This window comes from Labrus bergylta, chromosome 16, assembly GCF_963930695.1.
Source record: "Labrus bergylta chromosome 16, fLabBer1.1, whole genome shotgun sequence".
Lineage (NCBI taxonomy): Eukaryota > Metazoa > Chordata > Actinopteri > Labriformes > Labridae > Labrus > Labrus bergylta.
In genome coordinates this window covers 24,874,060-24,894,480 of record NC_089210.1, presented here as the reverse complement: position 1 = coordinate 24,894,480, position 20,421 = coordinate 24,874,060, and the positions used below count along the sequence as shown (strand labels likewise).

Below are 20,421 nucleotides of genomic sequence, written 5' to 3'. Positions count from 1 at the left end.
GCTGGCTGGTAATTGATCCTGTACCATGACAGTTTGACACAACACTGCATTATTTAACTGCACCTGACAGCCTTTTAAAGCGTTTACAATAACTGAAAATCCAACAGTAATATTCCTCTGACTCAGACATTAGAGTAGACTGTAACTTCATATTAAGACATGTCATATGTTGAGAAATGATGTGACATTGTGCAGAGTGAAGAGACAGCTTAGATACAACACAAACATGATAGTCTTAACAAGTAAAAGTTTATTGGAATGATACATTTTGCAAAATATTACTTTATGTATATTTTTTTTAACATACTCATTGTGTTCTAAGGGTATCTGTCAAGTTCTCCAGAGGGTAAGATAGTTAAGACTGTCAAAGGCAAGGATATACAGTATTGTTTCCCAAAAGGTACAATAGACTACACAATCACTGTACCCAGGTCATGAGGAAAAAAGATTAATGTTCTGTTTTTGCTTTTTTGCTTCTTTTTTTTTGAAAATACAATTAGAAAATATGAACGCAAAACATCTCAGATGTAAAAAGTGTTACGTTTGAATGAGTGTGCTGAAACTCGATGAAAGTAGAAGGCAAACCCAGGAGAAAAACTCAATATTAGCACAAAGCAGTTGATACCGTTAAGCTGATAGGAGAAATTTCAGGACAAAAACAAAATAAAGTTTTATAAGGGGAAACAAATGTGAACAAAAGCAATCTTTTTGATGGCTTCAGTGTCTGAAGTGGATCAAGTGGTGTTGCCTTCCATACCACCAACTTCATGTAGGACTCATAGTCATGTGTCAGAACATAAATTACATGTGCTCTTTTGAAAGCATTACATTGTGTCTTAACAGTTTCAAATAATTAGCATGAATCAACAATCTAAGAGATCTGAAGGGGTGTGGGCATGTGCTTCACTATTTGCAAAAGGCTTGAGAAGTTGCTTGTTGATCCACTGCAATGTTCAGTGTGATGCTCTAACAAAAACAAAAAGGTTACACGGAGATGAGACTGTCTGCTGTGGAAACAACGCATTCTCAAACATGTCTCAGCTCCCGGGAGATGTCTTGCTCTTGGGGTTGCTTTACCACATGCAAGAAAAAAAAACAGGCTCACCGGAGAAACATGTAATATACAAAACACACTTCATGTTTTTCCAAACAGCTTTGAAACATTTCCATCAGACAATTCAAGACATTCAAAAGTGATCCTGCATTTGATCTCAGTTACATTAAGAGACGGCAAAAATGATGACTCAAGCCTACTAAAAACCACTTGGAGTCAAAAAACATTCTCAAAAATGTCATGTTACAAGACTATGACAAATAGATTGATGCACATTGAACAATTCACAGAAGCTTTTCAGTGAGATGGAGAAATACTAGCACCTATAGGGGCTTATGGAGGAAGAGGGTGGGAGGGGGTGAACATCCTTCAACAAACCAAAATAATGTGTTCAGTCAACAAACCAGCAATAAGATTTGGTCTGCGATTGTCTTGCATCCACAGAAATAAACTTGGCAAAGGGAGGGGGGGGGAGGGGGGCAGCTTTAGGATAGCTTCCTTTTCTTTAATTTGTTACAAAGCTGTAAAAACTGAGAAGAAAACCCTCAAATTTGGTTGGACTGCAAATTATCGGAAGGTGTTACATGACAGTATATACAAGAGATGAGGAGAGGAGGGGTAAAAAATAATTTGAAATTATTAATGTGAGAAGCACACGTTCAGTGAGTATTATCAGCAAACTGTTACCGTAGTTACTACTGAATATTGACCACAGCCCAGAAGAACGCTCGAACATGTCTCACTGGGTCTTGTTCCATCTTCAAAAACAGAGCAGCCCAGAGTCCACCTCGACAGTTAAGCATTTGATCCATGATGTCATGTACCTCAGCACGAATTCTGCATAATGCTCTGCCACCGTTCTTTAGAAGTGATATTGTACAAAAATAACATGCACATTTTGTCGAGACGTTGTTTTTGCTACTTTTTTTGCGTATTAAAATCCACCACCATCATAGATACATACAGAAAACGTTGCAATGCTCTCAGTTTGCAAATTTTGGCAGATATCATAATTCTTTATTTATTTATGAAATCTTAAATTCAGTTTCACAGCTATGAGACACAGTTGAAAAAAGAGAAAAAGACGGATAATTCATATTCTCTATCATTATTTATATATCTATTTATATACAAAGATACACATATAAGTAAAGATAGAGAAATCTATTTTAAATGCACTATGATTTAAATAAACAATAGACAGGAGTGCGACCACAATGTTAGTTGCTGCTGAATCACAGCTGTTTAAACCCACCCTTGAGCACTAAGTAACACACAAGCACAGAGATCGACATAAAAAGGACAAAATGATCACCGATAGGATTCTTAAAATGCTCTAATAAATTCAGCTAAGAGAGAGACAGACTTCAATGCAGACCTCAGGCTGACAGTTTCTCACAGGTCCTCACATGGAGTAAGGCCGAGACAAAGTGTACTGTGATAAATTATATTCACTCTGATCAAAGAGGTTGCCACTACTTTCCACTGCAAGCAGTGAGTGCGTCATCTACCCAACAATCATGCCACATTGAGCAGACAAAAGGCAGGCGCAGAGTGTGTTCAAGCTTTAAACCAAATGGGCACAAGGGCAGATGCCACAACGGCCAAAGCTCTGCGCCAATGCTTTCGACACAGATTTCCAACCAGTTGGCATTATGATAGGCACATCTGTTGGACTTGGTATTGCTTGGACAGATTCAGGATAGAGAGATGGAGAGGGGGAACCAGGATGACAGGTTACAACGATCACTCTTTGAGAAGCTTGTAGAGATGGTCCGTTTAAAAAAAGAAAAAAAGAAGGAGCCTAGCAGATTCAGTACCTTAACAAAAAAAATCAATGCCTCAACCTGCGAAGACTGAAAACATGTCATCATTACACAATCAGAAAAGATACAAGTATAGCTGGACAGCCACGACCTTTGCCTGTTCTCCTCGAGCCCCTGCCACAAACACAAGAGGGGGTAAATAAAATGAAAAGGTAACAGTTGAGAAACAATCAGAAAAGGCAACACTGCTGGTTCTGTTGGATCTTTCTGCACTTTGCCTACCTTTCCTTTTGGGGGATTTTACATTGTTGTCGTCATTACAAATAAGCAAGTTAGCAGTCCACCCTAGCGCTTCCTTCCTTTTGACCCCCTTAGACTTTCTAAATACCTGTCTCTCTCTGTCTCTTCGCTACTCATGGTTGGAATCTAGAACTCTGCAAACTCCTTTGCACACTTCTCTGTGAAGGAGACTCTGATTTCCTCTTCCTCGTAGTCGTCGAAGTTGCTTGTGTCACCGGGGCCTTTGCACTTAGGAATAAAGGGAGCTTCCACCTGGAACACAGGACAATCATATCAGCTGAAGGATGCAGTTAGTTCTACTGTAATAGAGAGCACCAAAGGAGCTGTGGCATAAGCTCCCCATGAAAACATTTATATTCATTCAAATGTGAACACAGTGACTTCAAACTAGTTCGGATGTGGCTAAAAAAGGAGTAAGAAATGAAAATATATTCCATACACGTTAGATTATTAATCAGCTCACATTGCTGGCCCTAATTTGTGATCATGTGTTGGCATTTACTTTCCCTCAAGCCAACTGATGGAATTACACAATTTTCCAGATTTCCCAGAATGACTTTCAACAACTGCATGAAAAAATAAAAAAATCTGAACTTAATTGTATTAATGTGAAAGCAGAGACAGTTTTTTGTTTGAATAAACTCGTAAAATAAAAACTAAATTGGCATTTTACTCATGGCATGTTATTTTATGTCTGTATGTGTTCCTAATGGTTACATTTCCCTCTATGCAGCATTTTCCCCTGATGAGACCATGGATAGGATGCAGTCATCTCATCATGTTCCTCTTTTTATGTGTTCACTTTAAGAAGCTTAATCTAAGTTAATGTGGACTAAAATAAGGTGTTGTATCTCTATTCATACTGTAACATCAAATAAAGTAGTACTAATTTCTACTATAGTGCACTTCAGATTTATGCTGTTGTGCTGTAATCCTGCAAAATCCAACAGATTCTATATAAAGTAAAAGGAGGGAAACACATGTTTTGTGTGTGTTCAGCAACTCTTTTATTGGCCTCCGACTATAGACTGTAAATATCAAATGGACAAATCCTGAGTGAAGTCACCCCATATGTTACTGCAGGAGACTTTGGAGTCCCACTGATGGTGATCGCCATGTTGGAAATGTTGTCTCAACCGAACTTTCAGTCAACCTAATGACAGGCTAAGAGTTGGAGATGAGGTGGGTTTTAAGCTTCTTGACAAACCGTTACACCGTGCCCACCTGTCATCAGGTAAGCTACATGCCTTTATGTAAATAACTCTTATAATTCATTTAAAAAAAAACAAAAAAACGATGAGTTATCAAAAAATGCACCCCCGTACAGCTTGTGACGATCAAGACATGAGCTAATCAGACCTATTACATTTTCTGAACCAGGCTGTAAACATGTACATTTCTGCTGTAAAAGCAGGCTTTTTGAACAGCCATGTGACTTCTGGTGCTTCTGCAGCCAGCCTCAAGCGGACACTCAACCAACTGCAGGATTTTGCACTTCTGCATCGGCTTCATATTTCAAGACCAGAAGTTGCTGCTGGCCTCCTACAGAATATCATCTGTGCAGCTGAAGCACAGTAGGTGTGAAATTCCCCTAAAATAAGAATATATACTGAAGAGAATTGCTACCAATCAGCATCACATTAAGTCACCTTTATCAGTATTATCTTTCATCTCCCCTTCTGATTCAAAAAAGTTGTTTTCTTGTGTATATATTGGTACTGTATAAAGTCAGGTCTCTCACCTTCCTCTGGTAGATGGCAATCCAGTCAGTGGTGGCAAACCACTTGTGGCCCTTGATATCATTTACTCCATTCCTGAGGTTGCCAAAGCGCTTGGTCAGGTCCACCTGCAGCAAATTTCTCAACAAATCTTTCAGGTCTGAGCTGAAGTGGGAGGGAAAGCGAACCTGCAAACAATAAGACATCATAGGTGTGTTTCTGAATCCTGTGTCAAGGTTTTTAAACAAAGTGAAAGACTCTGGTCTACAGCTATACATCAGTGCAGTCCTATGAGTGATTTACAAGTGGTACGGTCAACACTGTGTTCACTACTGTTGATTTTGGATGTGACACATCTGCTTGTTTGCACTGTTCCAATACTTTAACCGCTGTGATCAGTAAGGTAATTTAGTCGTTTTTGCTTTTCCCAACAAAGCTGATAAACGGCTGTGCATGAATGCCAAAGATTATGGCCATTTGGCAGATGCTAAAGCAAGGCCTGATGTTAAAATGATGCAATGTTCAAAGTCACTGAGGACACTTGTTTAGTTCCAACGCTAATGATCACAAACTGAATCTAGGAAAGCTGTCGGCCGGATATCAACAGTTAAAAAATGATGAATGACCTGCTGGAATGTACTTTATGAATGACCTCTAAATCTGTGACTTTAAACAGGGGTTATTCTCTACTTCAAGCTGTTACCCTGGACCAGCAGTCATTTGGGAATAAAAAAAAAACTCTGATTCAAATTCTGAAGTGACTTGATTAGTGGTTATGTAATAGTTTCACTATTGTGCGCATGTGTGTTCTGTATGTTTATGTGCTTTGTGTTAATTCAATTATCCTCAATGCTATCAACCTGCCATAGACTCGGGTAAATATTTTCCTGCTTGGCTAAAGCTGACAAATTAAGATGATCAACCAGTGGCTCAGGTTTGACTTCAATTGAAACTAATGGACTCTGATAAAAAAGATACCTGAACTTTGATTGGACCTTAAACTAACATTCAAAACACATTCATCTGAAAAAGAGTGATATCTTAAAGTTGTGAATCCTTAGTGGAAATCTAATGAAACCTATAAAAAAAGAGCAACATTAAAATAACCCTTTTTAGCTTAAAAGGAAAAGTATGTTCAGCTCTGTGTCATGTCACGCTAAATAAGGAAATGACTGTAGCTAAGGCGCTGTCTCCCTATAATGATGATGCTTAAGGGCCAAGGGCAAAATTAGAGCCAGTCACCTCTCCATACACTGACTTATAAGATTAAAGGGGTTAGCGGTTTGGTATTAATTCATTATTAACAAAATCTCTTTTGTGGAGAATCCACATATGAGCATAATAGAGAGAGCAAAATCACTTGTTTGACTGTTACACATAACTAGATTTTACACTTCGGGAATGTACTGTGACAACACCATTCACTGGTAAACTCCTGACACCTGAAAGCAGCACAGGTGCCAGTGAGGGACTTTTAAAGAGATTTGCTGTACTGTAAAGTTTGTAAACGCTCACCTCTGATCAGAGCAGTGTAGAGCTGAGCTCAGACAGCCAAACTAAATACATACAGCATTATAAAAGGTAGTTTTGTCTCAACTCACCTTTCCTGATACAATCTTCTCATAAATCTGAATAGGCTGGTCTGCGAAGAAGGGGGGGTAACCAGCAGCCATCTCATAGATCAGAACTCCCAGAGCCCACCAGTCCACTGCTTTATTGTAACCCTGGAACAAACAGACAATCGAGGGTTGTCAGCTGTGTCTTCAAACATAAAGGCTTACCTAAACATTAAGGTTTTTACCAAAGTCATTTAATCGATTCCCTGAGACTGCCTACCTTACTGAGGATGATCTCTGGTGCCAGGTACTCAGGGGTCCCGCACAGCGTCCAGGTTCGGCCCTTCACCCGTTTCGCAAATCCAAAATCTGTTACCTGTCAGACAAAGTGTACAGCTCTGAGCACTGACACACAGTGACCAATTAAAACAAAAAGATCGTCGACGGCTACAGGAAGCGAGCACTACATCCTTACCTGAATGTAACCTTGCTGGTCAATGAGCAGGTTCTCTGGTTTAAGATCCCGGTAGATGAGATCCAGAGAGTGAAGGTATTCAAATGTCAGTACAATCTGGGCTGCGTAGAAGCGAGCGTGTGGTTCACTGCAAAACATATGAGGCATAACATTATGTTTACAGTCAACTGCAGGGATGCATGGAAATATTTAGGAGTTACCTTCAAGACAACTTGCCTGAATCTGCCGATTCTCCTTAAGTGTGAAAACATTTCGCCCCCGGGCACATACTCCATTATCATATAAAGATTACTGTTGTCCTGAAGAGGGGAGAGAAAAGTTTTACTTAACAAGCAAAAACAAGGTAGAAATGTTTCAGAGATGAACCACTGACTTTCTTAATGCATACCTTAAAAGAGTGCTCCAGTCGCACCAGGAAGGGAAAGCTGACGGCTTGCAGGATACGTTTCTCGTTTAGTGTGTGTTCTATCTGCTTCAGCTTCACCACCTGAGGTTGTGCATTAAAACAGTTTGTCAAACATTCTATATTCGGACAAAAAAAAAGTTTAACTAGTTGATTTCGTCAATCAATATGTGTTTGAACTCCTACAACAAGATGATCTTTGTGCCTCTTTAAGATTGATTCAGTAACAGAAGATGCACTTGTTCTGCTCAAAGTAGTGGATTCTGTCATAGTCACATGTGTCATTGATCAGAGATAATGGTGACTGGGGAGGACTTTTAAAATTTTATGATCAGGAGGTTCAACAAATATGCAGTTTAAAAAAAAAAATCTCTCTCTCCTTTGTACGTATCTCCTAAAACCAGAATATATATGTTCATGATCTTGCCTGTTTGGTTTTAAAGTTTAAGTTACTCATAGAAATACTAATGAAGATTAAGTCCAAGGCTTGGCATTCTTAATCATACAACTTCAACATAGGAGACTTGATCATCAGCACCAAAGTCAAGCACTCCCCTGATAAATGTAACAAGTGTCTCTGTGGATATTCGGTCTCGCAGTACTATACCTTCTGCTTGTCAAGTATTTTCATGGCAAAATGCTGGCCCGATTCTTTGTGTTTAACCAGCATGACTCGACCAAACGAACCGGTGCCTAAGGTCTTCAGACGCTCAAAGTGATCCAACGCTGCAGTTTGCTGTGGGGGAGAATGGGGAGTCAGTAAGAGGACGGGGCACAGAACAGCCGTACAGCACTACTTTAGTGCTCGGCTTCTGCTTAATACCAGCCTGACAAAAAACACTTTCATGTCAAGTATTTATAAAACTTGTTTAAATGAAAGTTAGATATTTTTATGACATTTATTTGAGTCTACATAACACGTTTCTACACAGAGAAATCTACAGTAAACAAACATACTGTATATGTGTATCACAATGGCCCAGCAGAGGGTGCCCTGCCCCTCTAAATTAAATATTATATGATGAGACTTTTTCTATCAGTTGGAGTGAACAAGCATATGAAACACAAATACATGGCTTTAATCACGTAAACTAATGGAATCATAAGACATTGAAAACAGTAATGAAGAAATGATTGTGTTTCACTCTCACCTGTGCTGGATTCTCCCATTTCTTCAGGAAATCTTCTTTGGCTTTTGCAAGAAACTCCTTCACTGTAATAAGAAACAAGATGCTAAATGAATACAGAGTTTATCTGTTTAAAAAAAAAAAAACAAGTCCAGATTTGAATTACTTTGTAAAACAGGTTACCATAATAACATCAAGACCCAGAGAAGAGCACTAGATTCTCAATCAAACGTAAAGACGAGAGACTCAATCCACATTGTGATGCATGATTTGTGCCCATGTGTACAAGAATATTCATACTGCAAAAGTCGTCACCTGACTTCAGTGTGTATTCTTCTTTTTCTTCAATGGGGAGATACATTACAAGTAACATCTGGAAGAATTTGTAAATTCAGATAAAGCTCCTCTGATCGATCTAAATACAGCTAAATGTTTTAATGCAGCAGTGTTCCCCATTGAGTGAAGAAACGAACAAACATGAATGGATTAAATGTTAGTCCTATTAAACTACATAGAAACATAACCTCCTTATAAACAAGTATTGCTTAGTTGAATATTTCTCCTGTCACTTAACATCAGATGATTTCCTCACAGGTCATTAGAATCACTTGGAGATGAAAAATGATAAAGAGGAGGAGATATCGCCTGATGAAGCCACGGTGTGACACTAGTGCTGACAAAATAAAGTCCAAACCAAATTAATTACTAATTATTTAGAAAGAAGTAGTCAGTCACTGGAAAAGTAGAATAACTCGTGAAGCAAGTACAGCAAGATCCATAATTTAAAGAGGATTTTTAACACAGCTGTGAAGGTTTCTAGTACAGGCTCTGCTCATGGCATAGTTCATACTTATGATTGAGGCGATTGTGAGGCCAATAACAGTTTGAAGAAGCTACAGGGTTCCCATGCTGAAGACGAGAGACATTGAGTATAAGCCAACAGTTAGCCCGGATGAGTCCGAGGTCACATGTCTTTAAGAGAGTGGTAAAGAGACACCTCTTGTATAATCTCAGACTCTTCAGAAGGCAGAAGAGGGACCTTTACCAACTGAAAAAGTTGAATGGAATACTTCAACCCGAAAAGGTATTTTCAACCATTACACTAAAAGCTCTGTTCAGCGAGCCAAAGTGGACTTCAGCTTATCATCAGCAGTATATAATTCTTCATGGTAGCACCATGTTGTGGGTTTTTTTTCCCCTTTCTTTAGCAGTACCAGAGAAGCTTGTGTGAGACTGTCTTTCTTTTGCTTTTCTACAAAACATATTATGTGATTGAGTTCACACTCTGCAGGTGTATTGCAGAGGAACACCAAACAAGACTGTGAGCAGCGATTCCTGCAGCCAATCAACCTGCTCCAAACCAGGCACATGTTTTGAAGACCACATGCTCCAAAAGGGCTGGCCCCAACACCTATTCTAAACGGGTCAAAGTAATGTGCGACATTTTACACATCAATAAAGCAGAAATCCAGTATATCCTCTGTAGAGAGTCAGGACTCAGAGAGACATTTACAATGAGTGAGTCCCACCGGCTGGACTGTTGTCGGAGCCGTGTTTACATCATGTTTACATGGCCAGGACGACCTTGCATATAAAGCTGTTTTAGTGAATAACTAGAGACAAGAAAAAAACATACTCACTGCTTATTTGGATGTCACGCTCGTGTATTTAGATCACGGTTATTTTATGTCCATTTATCTGCAATGTGAAGCTAGGAGCTAACCAAAGTGTGCTAACATTCACCTGCTAACACAACAATGCAGGCCACAGGCAATTGCAGCTCGAACTAAGGACAGTTTCATCTGCCGCTTGCCCTTATTGGTGCTTAATTATGGTGTGTTCTAATTGTTTTAAATAACTCCTTCGTGCGAACACGGGTGGAGAGGGGTTGGAGGTGTGTTGCTGGAGGAGAGCAGAGGCTTCAGAATAGCGGAGGTGTCAACAAACAGCAGTTTGTTTTGGTTTAGTGCTGGTGCTCAAGAGCGACATCTACTGGATCAAAAAGTTACAAGCAATAATACTGTGTGCCAAACAACCAGCAGGTTATAAATACTGAAAGACATTCCTTCAATGGGCGCTTTAGTCAAAATAAATGAAAAAAATAAGAACTTATCCGGAGAGTATATAGCAGCTAATAAAGTGACATATTTTTGTTAAAAAAGACCTTTACTATCTAAACTCTGCACTGATTTGTACATGACTATTCAAACATATACAGTAGGGTGATTTCTTAAACAAATTATTACTTCATCTAAGAAAATGTAACACTGTTATACTTTGTCAACATATTCTAATGTGGATCACTGAGCTCAGCTGGGATGCTCGAGTTCATGTGCTACAGGCAATGCTGAGAGTATAATGTAAACTATGGAGTTGCAGTACAGTCTGCTGGCTGACTGTGTTGAAAATATTTCTAAATTACCCCAACCATTGTTTTCTGCATTCTGTAATGTAAAAGTAAAAAAAAGAAGCTTTCAATGGTTGCATATTAAAAAACATACAGGAAGAATGATTGATCTGTTATAAGTCAATTTAAAACCCCGATATCAGCTGACAGATACAGAGACAGTGAAGCTGTATAAAAAAAATTAAATCCTGCTGGAAAAACTCAGGAGTAGAGGCCATGGAGAACATGTGAAAGGACTTTATTTTGGCTGGTCCAACACAGTGTCCATACAGCTCAACACAACCCCATGCAAGTGCATTATAGCCAAAGTCAGCGTAGCACACTGAGTGACCTATTTTAGAGATATTCAAAATTGGTTTTCAATTAAAAAAATTATCTTTAAAGCAATTTTTTCCCTAATTTAGTCATTGACTTTGACACTGCCTTCTCTCCGTCTTATGCAAGTAGTAGAGGGATCTAGACCTTTATCAGGGAATTGTATACTTGTGATAAGAAATACATACAAATATTTCTGTTGAACGATAGTTTGATCTTTCCTGGGAGTTTGACACAGGGCTGCATTACATTTACAGCAAACCTACAGCATGGCCAAAGGAGCACACAGTTTATGACTTATACACAAACATGCTAGAAGACAAACAGGCATGCCTGTGGACAGGATCTGACAGCTTGGCACACATTGTGTCATACGTGGTGGTTCATCATACTTGCCCTCACCTTTATGGGACTAATTAGAGTGCTCTGTGGGAACATGTTGATAACCAGTCCTTCCTCATTCCTTCTCACTGTCTCTGTACTCGTTCTATAGGACATTAGCTTTCCTAGCAGATGAAGGAGCACAGCTTTTAAAACTATTTGCCTGGGGGGGGGGGGGGGGGGGGCAGTAGAACACATTTGAGTATTTTGTTACTACAGCAAATATCAAGCAAGTGACACTTCATGCTTCTACTAATCATGGACAAAATATTTAAAAAATACAAACAGGACTGATTTACGGATCACACTAATTCCCCCCAAAAAGACTGATACTGATTGGTTAACAACTGAAAAATCAGCTTTTCAGGATAATGTGGAATATCTATCTGGGTGATTAATGCCTACAGCTAAATTTCACTAAAGCCGGTCAGCTGTCGATACCGACAGCACGTAGTAAGTTAATGATCTTTTGTACAATGATGTACTAAACCAATGAACTAAGATAAATATTATGACAACTGTTATAAACAAACCACTTTACCAAAAGAAAAATCACATGAAATCTTTTCCGCATTTCTCAACACAAGCACACGAAAACTACACCAAAGCTAAATCCTGATCCTGCTAACGTGATTTCCTGCTAATTCTCTAGAGACCAGCAGCTCAAACAGTAGGATGACAGAAAGTAAGCACTAAACGGCAAAGACCAAAGTTCGCATAAACATGTCAAGAGCACTGCTGCTCCCACAAAATGCAACGGAATCAGACTGGTCAACAGGGGGAAAACATTTCCAGTGTATGTTGCTCAACTCCCACTACCAAGCACCAAGAGCCACAAATGGAACGAGTCCTTTCATAACTTGGTGGAGCATAATAGAAATATGTGGGCCTTGCTTTAGCAGTAGCTTATTGGTTATTTCAAAAGCAAATTTTTCCTTTGCCAATAGATTTGTGAGGTTTTGGCTGCCAAGACAGCCTAGATAATTGCAGGTGAAGTGATCAGCTAAATATCAACAGCTCTATGACCCCACATTTCTTACCATCTGGGATGACTATGGGTACCTCTGGTACGGCACCATCTGCAGGGCGCGACCCTGATTCACTTGCGCGCGAGGATGACTCCCTCTTCCCTGCATGCTTTCTGGAGCTCTTCCTGTCACACATTAGCCCTGCAAAGTCTCCCCTGTTCTTCTTCCTTGGCCTCTTCCTCGCAGTCACTGAGTCATGACCTTTCCTCCCCCTCTGAGAGCACTCTGGTCGGATCAGGAGCCCCACTCATCCACAGAGAGAAGACAACTATCCTTGTCTGTCTTCAATCTTTCCAGCCTTCACTGCTAATTTTGCAGGGCACAAAGACGGTAGCATCCACATCCAGTGTGTGGTCACACAATTTAGCATGGAGAGCTGCAATGTTCCAGTTACACTCACAGATCAATTGGACCCTTGCTTTGGTTTGTATCAATATTTATTCTGCGCACAAAGTACTCTCTGCTGCTCCCTCCCATGTCAGACACACACATGCACATAGAGGCTATATATTGATCAAAACAGGGGCATGATCACCAGGAGGAGGGGCATAAAACACTGGCTGGTATATTTATCCAACCCAAAGAGGAAGTTGTATGGAAAACTAGGCCTAAGTGAGCACCCTTGAGATGAGCCAGATGCAAATAAAGCGTTCCCTAATCAGCTAAACCAATCAAATGGCATATCTGTGTTAAACACTAAAAACTTTCAGAATTGATCCTGGTGTTTTCAAAAACACTGAAAATGTTTTCATTTCTCAGAAGACACAAGCAAGGCAGGAACGCAACAACCACAGAAAAACTATTTCCCTCTGCCCAAATGCACCAGAGTCTATGTAGTGCCAGTGCTGAATTGATCCTCCTAAAATCAATCATACATCTCTCCCCTGGGCCTCACTGGCCCACTCTGACGCAAAAACAGAGGGGTTATACTAGGGCGCGCTGGCCGACATTTAGCTGTGAAGCGCGACAAATCAGGTCCCAGTCTACACAAGGCCTTGTTCAGATAGCAGGCATCCCATGTGGTGGGTAGGAAATGAGTCAGGGAGCAAAAAGAGCTGCATGTAAACTGGAAGGTATTTTTTATTTGCCAAGGTGAGAATAGAGAAATGAATGGTAGTCAACAGCTCACTACTGGCAGTGGATTTTTTCTGACTGGTGAGCATGAAATTGCAAACAAAACCATCAATTGGAAGTTACTTTACAACCTACGGTAAGAATTGATTGGTTAGTTTGATTACGGACCAATCCAGGAGCAGAAGAGTGTGTTGATGGTCATAGCACACTTTTATGTCGTCTCTATCTAGATGCATGAGGAAGAGAGTTTATGTGCATGCATTCATCTGTTTCACCATTTGATTGTTGAATGTTGAGTTTATTAGAGATGTGCTGTTTCAAAATGACAACTTAGCTTTCTCCCTTTCTATTTCCGGTATACGTTTCAGTGTATTGACTCACCAACACAGCATACAGACTCTGTTAAACCCTATTTCAGACTAAAGTTTTGAAATCACAGAATATAAAATGGAAACCTCTGAGTAGCACCTTGCAATGGCAAGTTTTGACAAAGATGTGGATTGTGAATCAAAGCAAATCAAAAAAATTTTTTAATGATATTTGCAGTTTTAAAGGCAAGGTTTGCCTCCCCTTACACAAATTACACACCGCCAAAGGCTATCATGATTATGATTGGTTAAAAGAAAACATGACCCATAGGCAAGATAACTTTCCTTCTAGGCTGGAGATATACTTGCTATTAACTATACTGCACACGTGCACATGATACACCAGCAAGAACAACAATGGCCGAAAGTTTGGAGAGACAGAGCTCTGACAAACAATCATGGGAGATATAATCCCATTGTTTTAACTGTTGCTGCTGGTGTTTTTCTGCTCTCTCTTGGTTTTACAAGTTACTACCAAGCCTCTCCACTCACAGTTCACCTGTTGTGATAACAGAATTGTGAATGAAACGTTATGAAACAGAGGGACGCAATGATTGATATCAGCGAGGTCAAGACCTCGGTTTTGAAAAAAAAAAAAATTTGAACAGTACAATCGTTTCTTTCCATGCAATGATTTCCATGCATGCTGCTTGAAGTTATGTCATGCATCAGGCAGGTGAGAGTGAGTAACCATGGAGATTGTGTCTATCAATCAACATCTTTCCAAACCCTCTATGATATCATTCAATATCTTAGTAAAACTTACTTTGACTATGTGTCACAATAATCAAATTCTGGATTGTGTTTGATTATATTTTTGACGATCTATAAACTAAAGTAAATACAGTCATGTCATAAAAGACAACAGCCCTATGAATACGGCTATATGAATGAAGCTACAGTTGTAGGAATTCTGCAGGGCTAAAATAGAAACACAAGTACCCATGTCTTCAAATGAATGCATCACTGTATAAAAATGTAACCGCTAAACACAAATAGAATTAAAAACTAAAAACTGATGAAAAGATTTAAGGTTTCCAAGCTTGGAAGCTAAAATATGGCCAGATACAAGGGGTGGGAATCACCAGAGGCCACACGATATTATCATGATACTTGAGTCACGATCTATTACTGAGATTTTTTGCTCTATGCTGAGAATTGTGATACAACAAATTGTGATTTAACTTTTTAACTGCATGTTATGTCCACAAAATAAACAATTCTCAGTCTATTCCTCTCATTGCAGTCTTTTTATTTCTACACAATTGGAGTCAAGCCCACAGACTGACTGGCACTGTGATACAAGTAAAACCCTTTAAAAGGCTGCATGAACCTCACAATCTGAACTGGTGGTTTTTCAGTCTAATCGAACTTAACTGAAGACAAACATGTATGGACTACTGTACAATTGCAGTCATTTTTAACAATGCAAATGGTTCAAAATTATTTGTGCAACTTACAGTAATTAAAAAAGCATATCTGTATTTAATAAAATAAAAAATATTGATACTTGGCGGCCATGAATCGATACGATACTGTATCTGCTGCCCAATATATGTATCTAAAGGCCCTGACACACCAAGGAGATCGTCAGTGTTTTGTCTTAGTTGGACCGTCAGTTGGTCTTCGCCCTAGTGCAGTGTGTCCGGCTACGTTGATGCCCGTCTGCCTTTTTTTTGGCCGATTCGAACTGTTGAATCGCCGTTGGAGGTCAGTGAGAGGAATCTCTCTGATTGGCTGTTCGGAGGTGTCAAAAATCTCCAGCTCTCGACACAAAAGCCCATTGAGCATGCCGCTGTAGTATGCTTTCACCCATTAGTGTGGCTTCTCCATATTTGTCGCCTCCGCGTCTTCTTTTCTTTTTCTACTAATACCATGGGCTGACAACGCCAGTAACAGTGCCATTTTAAACTTTTTATCAGACATTATTCTCGGTTAGTAGGCTACCTATAAGACGAGTGGTGCGCCACAGCGTTGTGAGATTGGACTTCTCATATAACAACAGACTACCGCCGCCTGTTGGCATGGAGAGTTATTTCCTCTCATGCATGCGCAGAACATAAGTGGTGGTTGGCTGTCAGCTGTAGTCTTTGCGGTGTGTTCTAGTGCAACCAAGGCCAAGATCTTGGTGTGTCAGGGCCTTTAGGATCGTTCAGTGGCAGTTGATCAGCTTGCAAACTTGTCAGTCTAGTATGTAAGCTCATCTAAGGTTAATGATTGGCATTTCAACAGTAAGGTCCCCTGGTAATCAGTGCAGGCTTTTAACAAAGCCCCTCTAACTGTAGACAGGAAGTGATGACGATCCAAACACAAACATGCCCCTGTTACACAAACCAGCTGCAGGCAGAGCAGAGGCAGGACATGAACATGAACCACAGAGATATTTATAGAAAAAGGGAGTTGCACTTTGACAGGGTGCCACCTCATTATATGTCCCATATAAAAACAATGCCTTAGTTATGTCATAACTGGCTGTAAGTGTGCTCTTTATTTTGTTACAGAAGTTTTAAAGTGCAGGGAAACACAAATTATCAAACATTCAGGCAATCACCTAGACTTACAAAATGCCTCCCAGTGAGAAGGAACAAAGAACTTTCCAACAAAACAAAGTCTCTGTGTTTGGGCAGGTTTACCATACACTTCTCAACAGTATAAGTCTGAGAGTAATCTCTCACTTACAGACACGTCTACAGTAACTGAGAAATGCCTCCTTTTAAACTTACTAGCTTAACAGTAGGCATGAGAACAGAGAGAAACAACAGGCTGCTCCGTGTAGACTTGTATAAGGACATATGTTGACACACATTCTGGCTGTTAGCCATATATACCAGTACAACAAATGCAATTTTAAAAGGTCCTTCCACTAAAACCAACAGGCCCTCAACTCACTTGGCATGGATATCAATTTAAGTTAAAAAAAAAAAAAACACTATTAAAAAAACAGACTCACTATCTGTAAGCACAAGGGTTTGCGCTCAGCCAGTTACTAGCTAAGCTAAGGTGACATAACCTGGACTTGGCTTCATCCCTGAGATATGCTCCAGCTTGAAGTGAAAACTCACTCCGGCAGCAAGCCTCTAGCTCCTCCTGTGGTGGGTCATGTCGGCCTTCTTCACTGCCTGTGTCCCCTAGGCAGGGCCCAGCTCGTTGAAACAGCCTCCCTGCAAGTCTGTGGATAACTGACATTATACGAGACAGAAGGAGCCAGCTGATAGCCGGCACTGAGTCTCCAAACTGCAGTAGATTCCAGGCCTTTTTAACAAAAATTATATCCACAAATTCTGATGACCACAATTAATTAAGGGCAAAAACTTGAGGCTATCCTGGCTTTCAATGTTTCATTTAAAGAGCAGTAGATGCGATGACCAACTGTGGGGAGCCTGGGCTGGACCTTCCGCGCACCATAACTTCCCGCTGCAGTTCACAGTGTCTGTCTGTCCGCCCTGCTTCCTCCTTTGGGCCAGAAATCGACTTTGTATAACAGTTAAGCGACCCTGTTTGTATTCTCCAGCCTGGAAAGTTCAGGGGAAACAGACACTCTGTACTCGAACAAGCTCTCAACAATCTCTTTCCTTTTCCCGCAGAAATCAAAACAGACTTCAATGTTGTCCTAAAGCTCTAGCTGGTCTGTGGAAAATAACACTCCAGCGTGTGGGCTTTGAGCCCCTGATCTGCACCTGTCTCTGGGGATCAGGGTGGACCCTCAGTGATCAAGCTGATAAGGACGTGAAGCATGGCATGTGAAAAGAATTCTCCCACCAGTAGGGCCTCCCCTGTCCCTGCATTTTACCTACCAATCCCTTAATTTACAATACTTCTTGAGTGGTGAGGTTCTGAGATATAACACCTCAAAGTCATGGGTCTTGTTACAAGGGTTACCAGTGCTGGTCTAATGTTACAGAGGGACTAGAGTGCAATTCTTCACACATACTCTCTACCAGCAACAAGGAGCTGATACTCATTTTGCAGATACCTGTTCAGACTTTGCACTCCCAAGGGTTATTTATAGACTCATGGATTAAAACATAAAGAGTGTCTGCCAAGGCCCTCTTTAAGGCCAGAGATCAGCCTCAATGAAGGCCTGGGAAGGAAAACAAAACCCCAACATCTGGGCTAAGTTAGGAAGTACTTTTTTTTAAATAAGGAAATAGGATGTAGGCCTACTAAACATTTCATAACTGTGGATAACTGAAATGTTTTGTGAAGTTATTGTTGTTAACTGTACCCTTTTTATTTAACTTTTTAGCTATAAAATCCAATCCCAATCATCTGGCGATACAATAAAACGGTTCGAGACTAAAAAACATTTTGGGAGATTAGAACACCTCTTCCTCTCTGCAACACGCACACACATACACACTTAGTGACACATACAAGTGCCCTTGTTCTGACTGCTACTCATCACATGGTGTTCAAGAGACTCCTCAACTCCCAAGTTTCTGCCTGGAGAGGATCACTCTCATGCATCATATGACCCCATCCTGGTGGCTTTTCCTCCTCTGATAACAGCCATCTCCCTTCAACTCATTCACTGTCAAACACAATCTGTGAGACAACCTTATACTTTGATACCCATTGTTTTCTCTGCCTGTTTTCTATGCACAGAGAAGTACGTTGTCTGGACACACTTTGCAAGAAAGTGCAAAAGAAAAACTTCTCATCTTAGTTTAGCCATGTTATTGTAGCCTATTATTATTACATTATTGGAGGAAGGGAAAAACATGTGAACACGTGACCCTAAGAAGAACCCTGTGACTGTTGTATAAGGTTACTTGTTGTCTTTCTAACTTGTACCTCAGAATATAACCGGGGGCTTTTAATCACGAGCTTTTCCACATAATCAGCGGAGAAAAAAGGGATAACATCCACAGCAGTGGGTGTAACAGTCTAACAGACTGCCTGAACTTTACATGTACATTTTAACAGTAACTTTCTTGTGGTTCCATCCAAAGTTGCAATAAGTTTGGCACATGCTGCACTTCATATTAGAATAACATTACACATGGTAGAAGTGTGGAGGTTCTCTGGGCCTTGGTGCCTTTCAAAGGTGTTAAGTTATTCTTTTATTCTCGCTGCCAAAAACATAAACAAAAGAATAAAGGATCCAAGGACAGGCGGGATGATAAACCTAGCTGCAGCAAATAGGGGATGGAGGGTACTCACCGCTTTCCATCTCATTGCCCTTCTTCGCGGTGGGCGTGTTGCCCATGGTGGCAGGCTGATGGTTGAGTCCCTGGGCTCGGGATAAGTCTTCCTTCACTAGTCGTTGAGTGATGCTACACCGCTAACACACCGCTGGGCTCAATGAAGCTGACAGCTGCCCACTAGCTAACAGCTATCATTATCGACTAATAAATATAAATACTCTATATTTCCTTAGAGTGTCCTCAAACCCGACTAAAACCAAGCGAGAGGATATCTCCAAGTATGCAGCTTAGCTAGGCTAGCACGCTAGCTAAATCTAGCAGGGATGGTCAGAAGATGTTAGCTTTGAAGCGTTAGCTCGTCAATTTTTAAGCGAGCATCGGCAAATAAAGATGTCACTTGAGTTTGCCTTAATTCCAGAGACGATTTGGTAAATCCAAAATCCAATCCGGAACATTAAACAGATCGTTCAGAGATGTTTTCCGTCAATTAAACGAGCAAGCTACCATTAGCTTTTAGCGTCCCCTCGAAGTCGTATCCTGGCCTGAGCAAACCAGGTGCTATATCTCCGTGTAGGCAGGCCTTTTCAAGTGAGACCTGGATAACAAAAGTGCTTTCTAGGTTATCGTCCTTGCCGCTGTCTGGTTATTCAACTTGCTCTCTCGCCATTCGCTTAAAAATCAGGCGTCAAGCGCAGTGGATTCCTGGGACCGACCATCTGATAGCCGATTCCTAAGATCAACAGACCCCTTCCATTAATCTTCAGACCGCAAGGGAAACTCCAGTCATCCATCGAATGGGTCCCGCCTCTGACTGCGTCTGATTGGCTACATACACAGACACTCCCGCGATGATTGGATAGGCGTCAGTACATCTAATAATTGCATTGATACGATTCGTCAGTCAAATGGTTTCGTTCCGGCCCTTGGACGGCTAGAATCAAATACGCCCCAAACTGTCAGTGTTTTCTTCTTTTGTTCTTTCAATCATTATTAGTTTGCATTCATTTGATTACATTTCATTTAGGCCATAAGTCAAACGAAAGGGCATCTTGAAAACACCAACCGATATATAGAGCAATAATTTCAAATACAGTCCAGTACCCTAGCCACTATGTATACCGACGTGTGATTGGTCGTGACGTTAACACAGGCTATTTATAGTAAATTGGGAAAATATATTAGGATACTCACATTTATATCTGCGTTAGAGATTGATCTATGTTGTGTTTCATTTTAAAATAACAAATATTTAATGGGTATTAAAATTTACATTAAGGCACATTCAAAGTATTCAAAAGTTCA

The 20,421-nt window shown here is 40.4% G+C and overlaps 1 protein-coding gene across 2 annotated transcripts; it reads right to left on the bottom strand.

Annotated features, from left to right (window-relative positions):
- Window positions 1-230: 230 nt before the first annotated feature.
- prkacaa (protein kinase, cAMP-dependent, catalytic, alpha, genome duplicate a) lies at window positions 231-19,917 on the bottom strand. Of its 2 annotated transcripts, none has more exons than XM_020640865.3 (10): window positions 19,136-19,917; window positions 8,424-8,485; window positions 7,880-8,008; window positions 7,258-7,356; window positions 7,086-7,168; window positions 6,870-6,996; window positions 6,675-6,770; window positions 6,440-6,562; window positions 4,862-5,026; window positions 231-3,372 (listed from the first exon to the last, which is right to left on the bottom strand). In XM_020640865.3, the coding sequence occupies exons 1-10, from the start codon at window positions 19,179-19,181 to the stop codon at window positions 3,247-3,249; spliced, it is 1,056 nt and encodes a 351-aa protein (XP_020496521.1). In that variant the 5' UTR covers window positions 19,182-19,917; the 3' UTR covers window positions 231-3,246. The 2 variants fall into 2 exon arrangements, with proteins under 2 accessions (XP_020496521.1, XP_029134526.1); XM_029278693.2 differs by lacking the exon at window positions 19,136-19,917 and adding an exon at window positions 12,543-12,925.
- Between the last annotated feature and the right edge of the window lie 504 nt (window positions 19,918-20,421).

Coding starts and splice junctions, on each gene's coding strand:
- prkacaa (XM_029278693.2), bottom strand. CDS start 12,666: ATGTGTGACAGGAAGAGCTCCAGAAAGCATGCAGGGAAGAGGGAGTCA. Junction 8,009..8,423: donor AATGGGAGAATCCAGCACAG/GTGAGAGTGAAA, acceptor TCTCCCCCACAG/CAAACTGCAGCGTTGGATCA. Junction 5,027..6,439: donor AGAAGATTGTATCAGGAAAG/GTGAGTTGAGAC, acceptor TATTGTTTGCAG/GTTCGCTTTCCCTCCCACTT.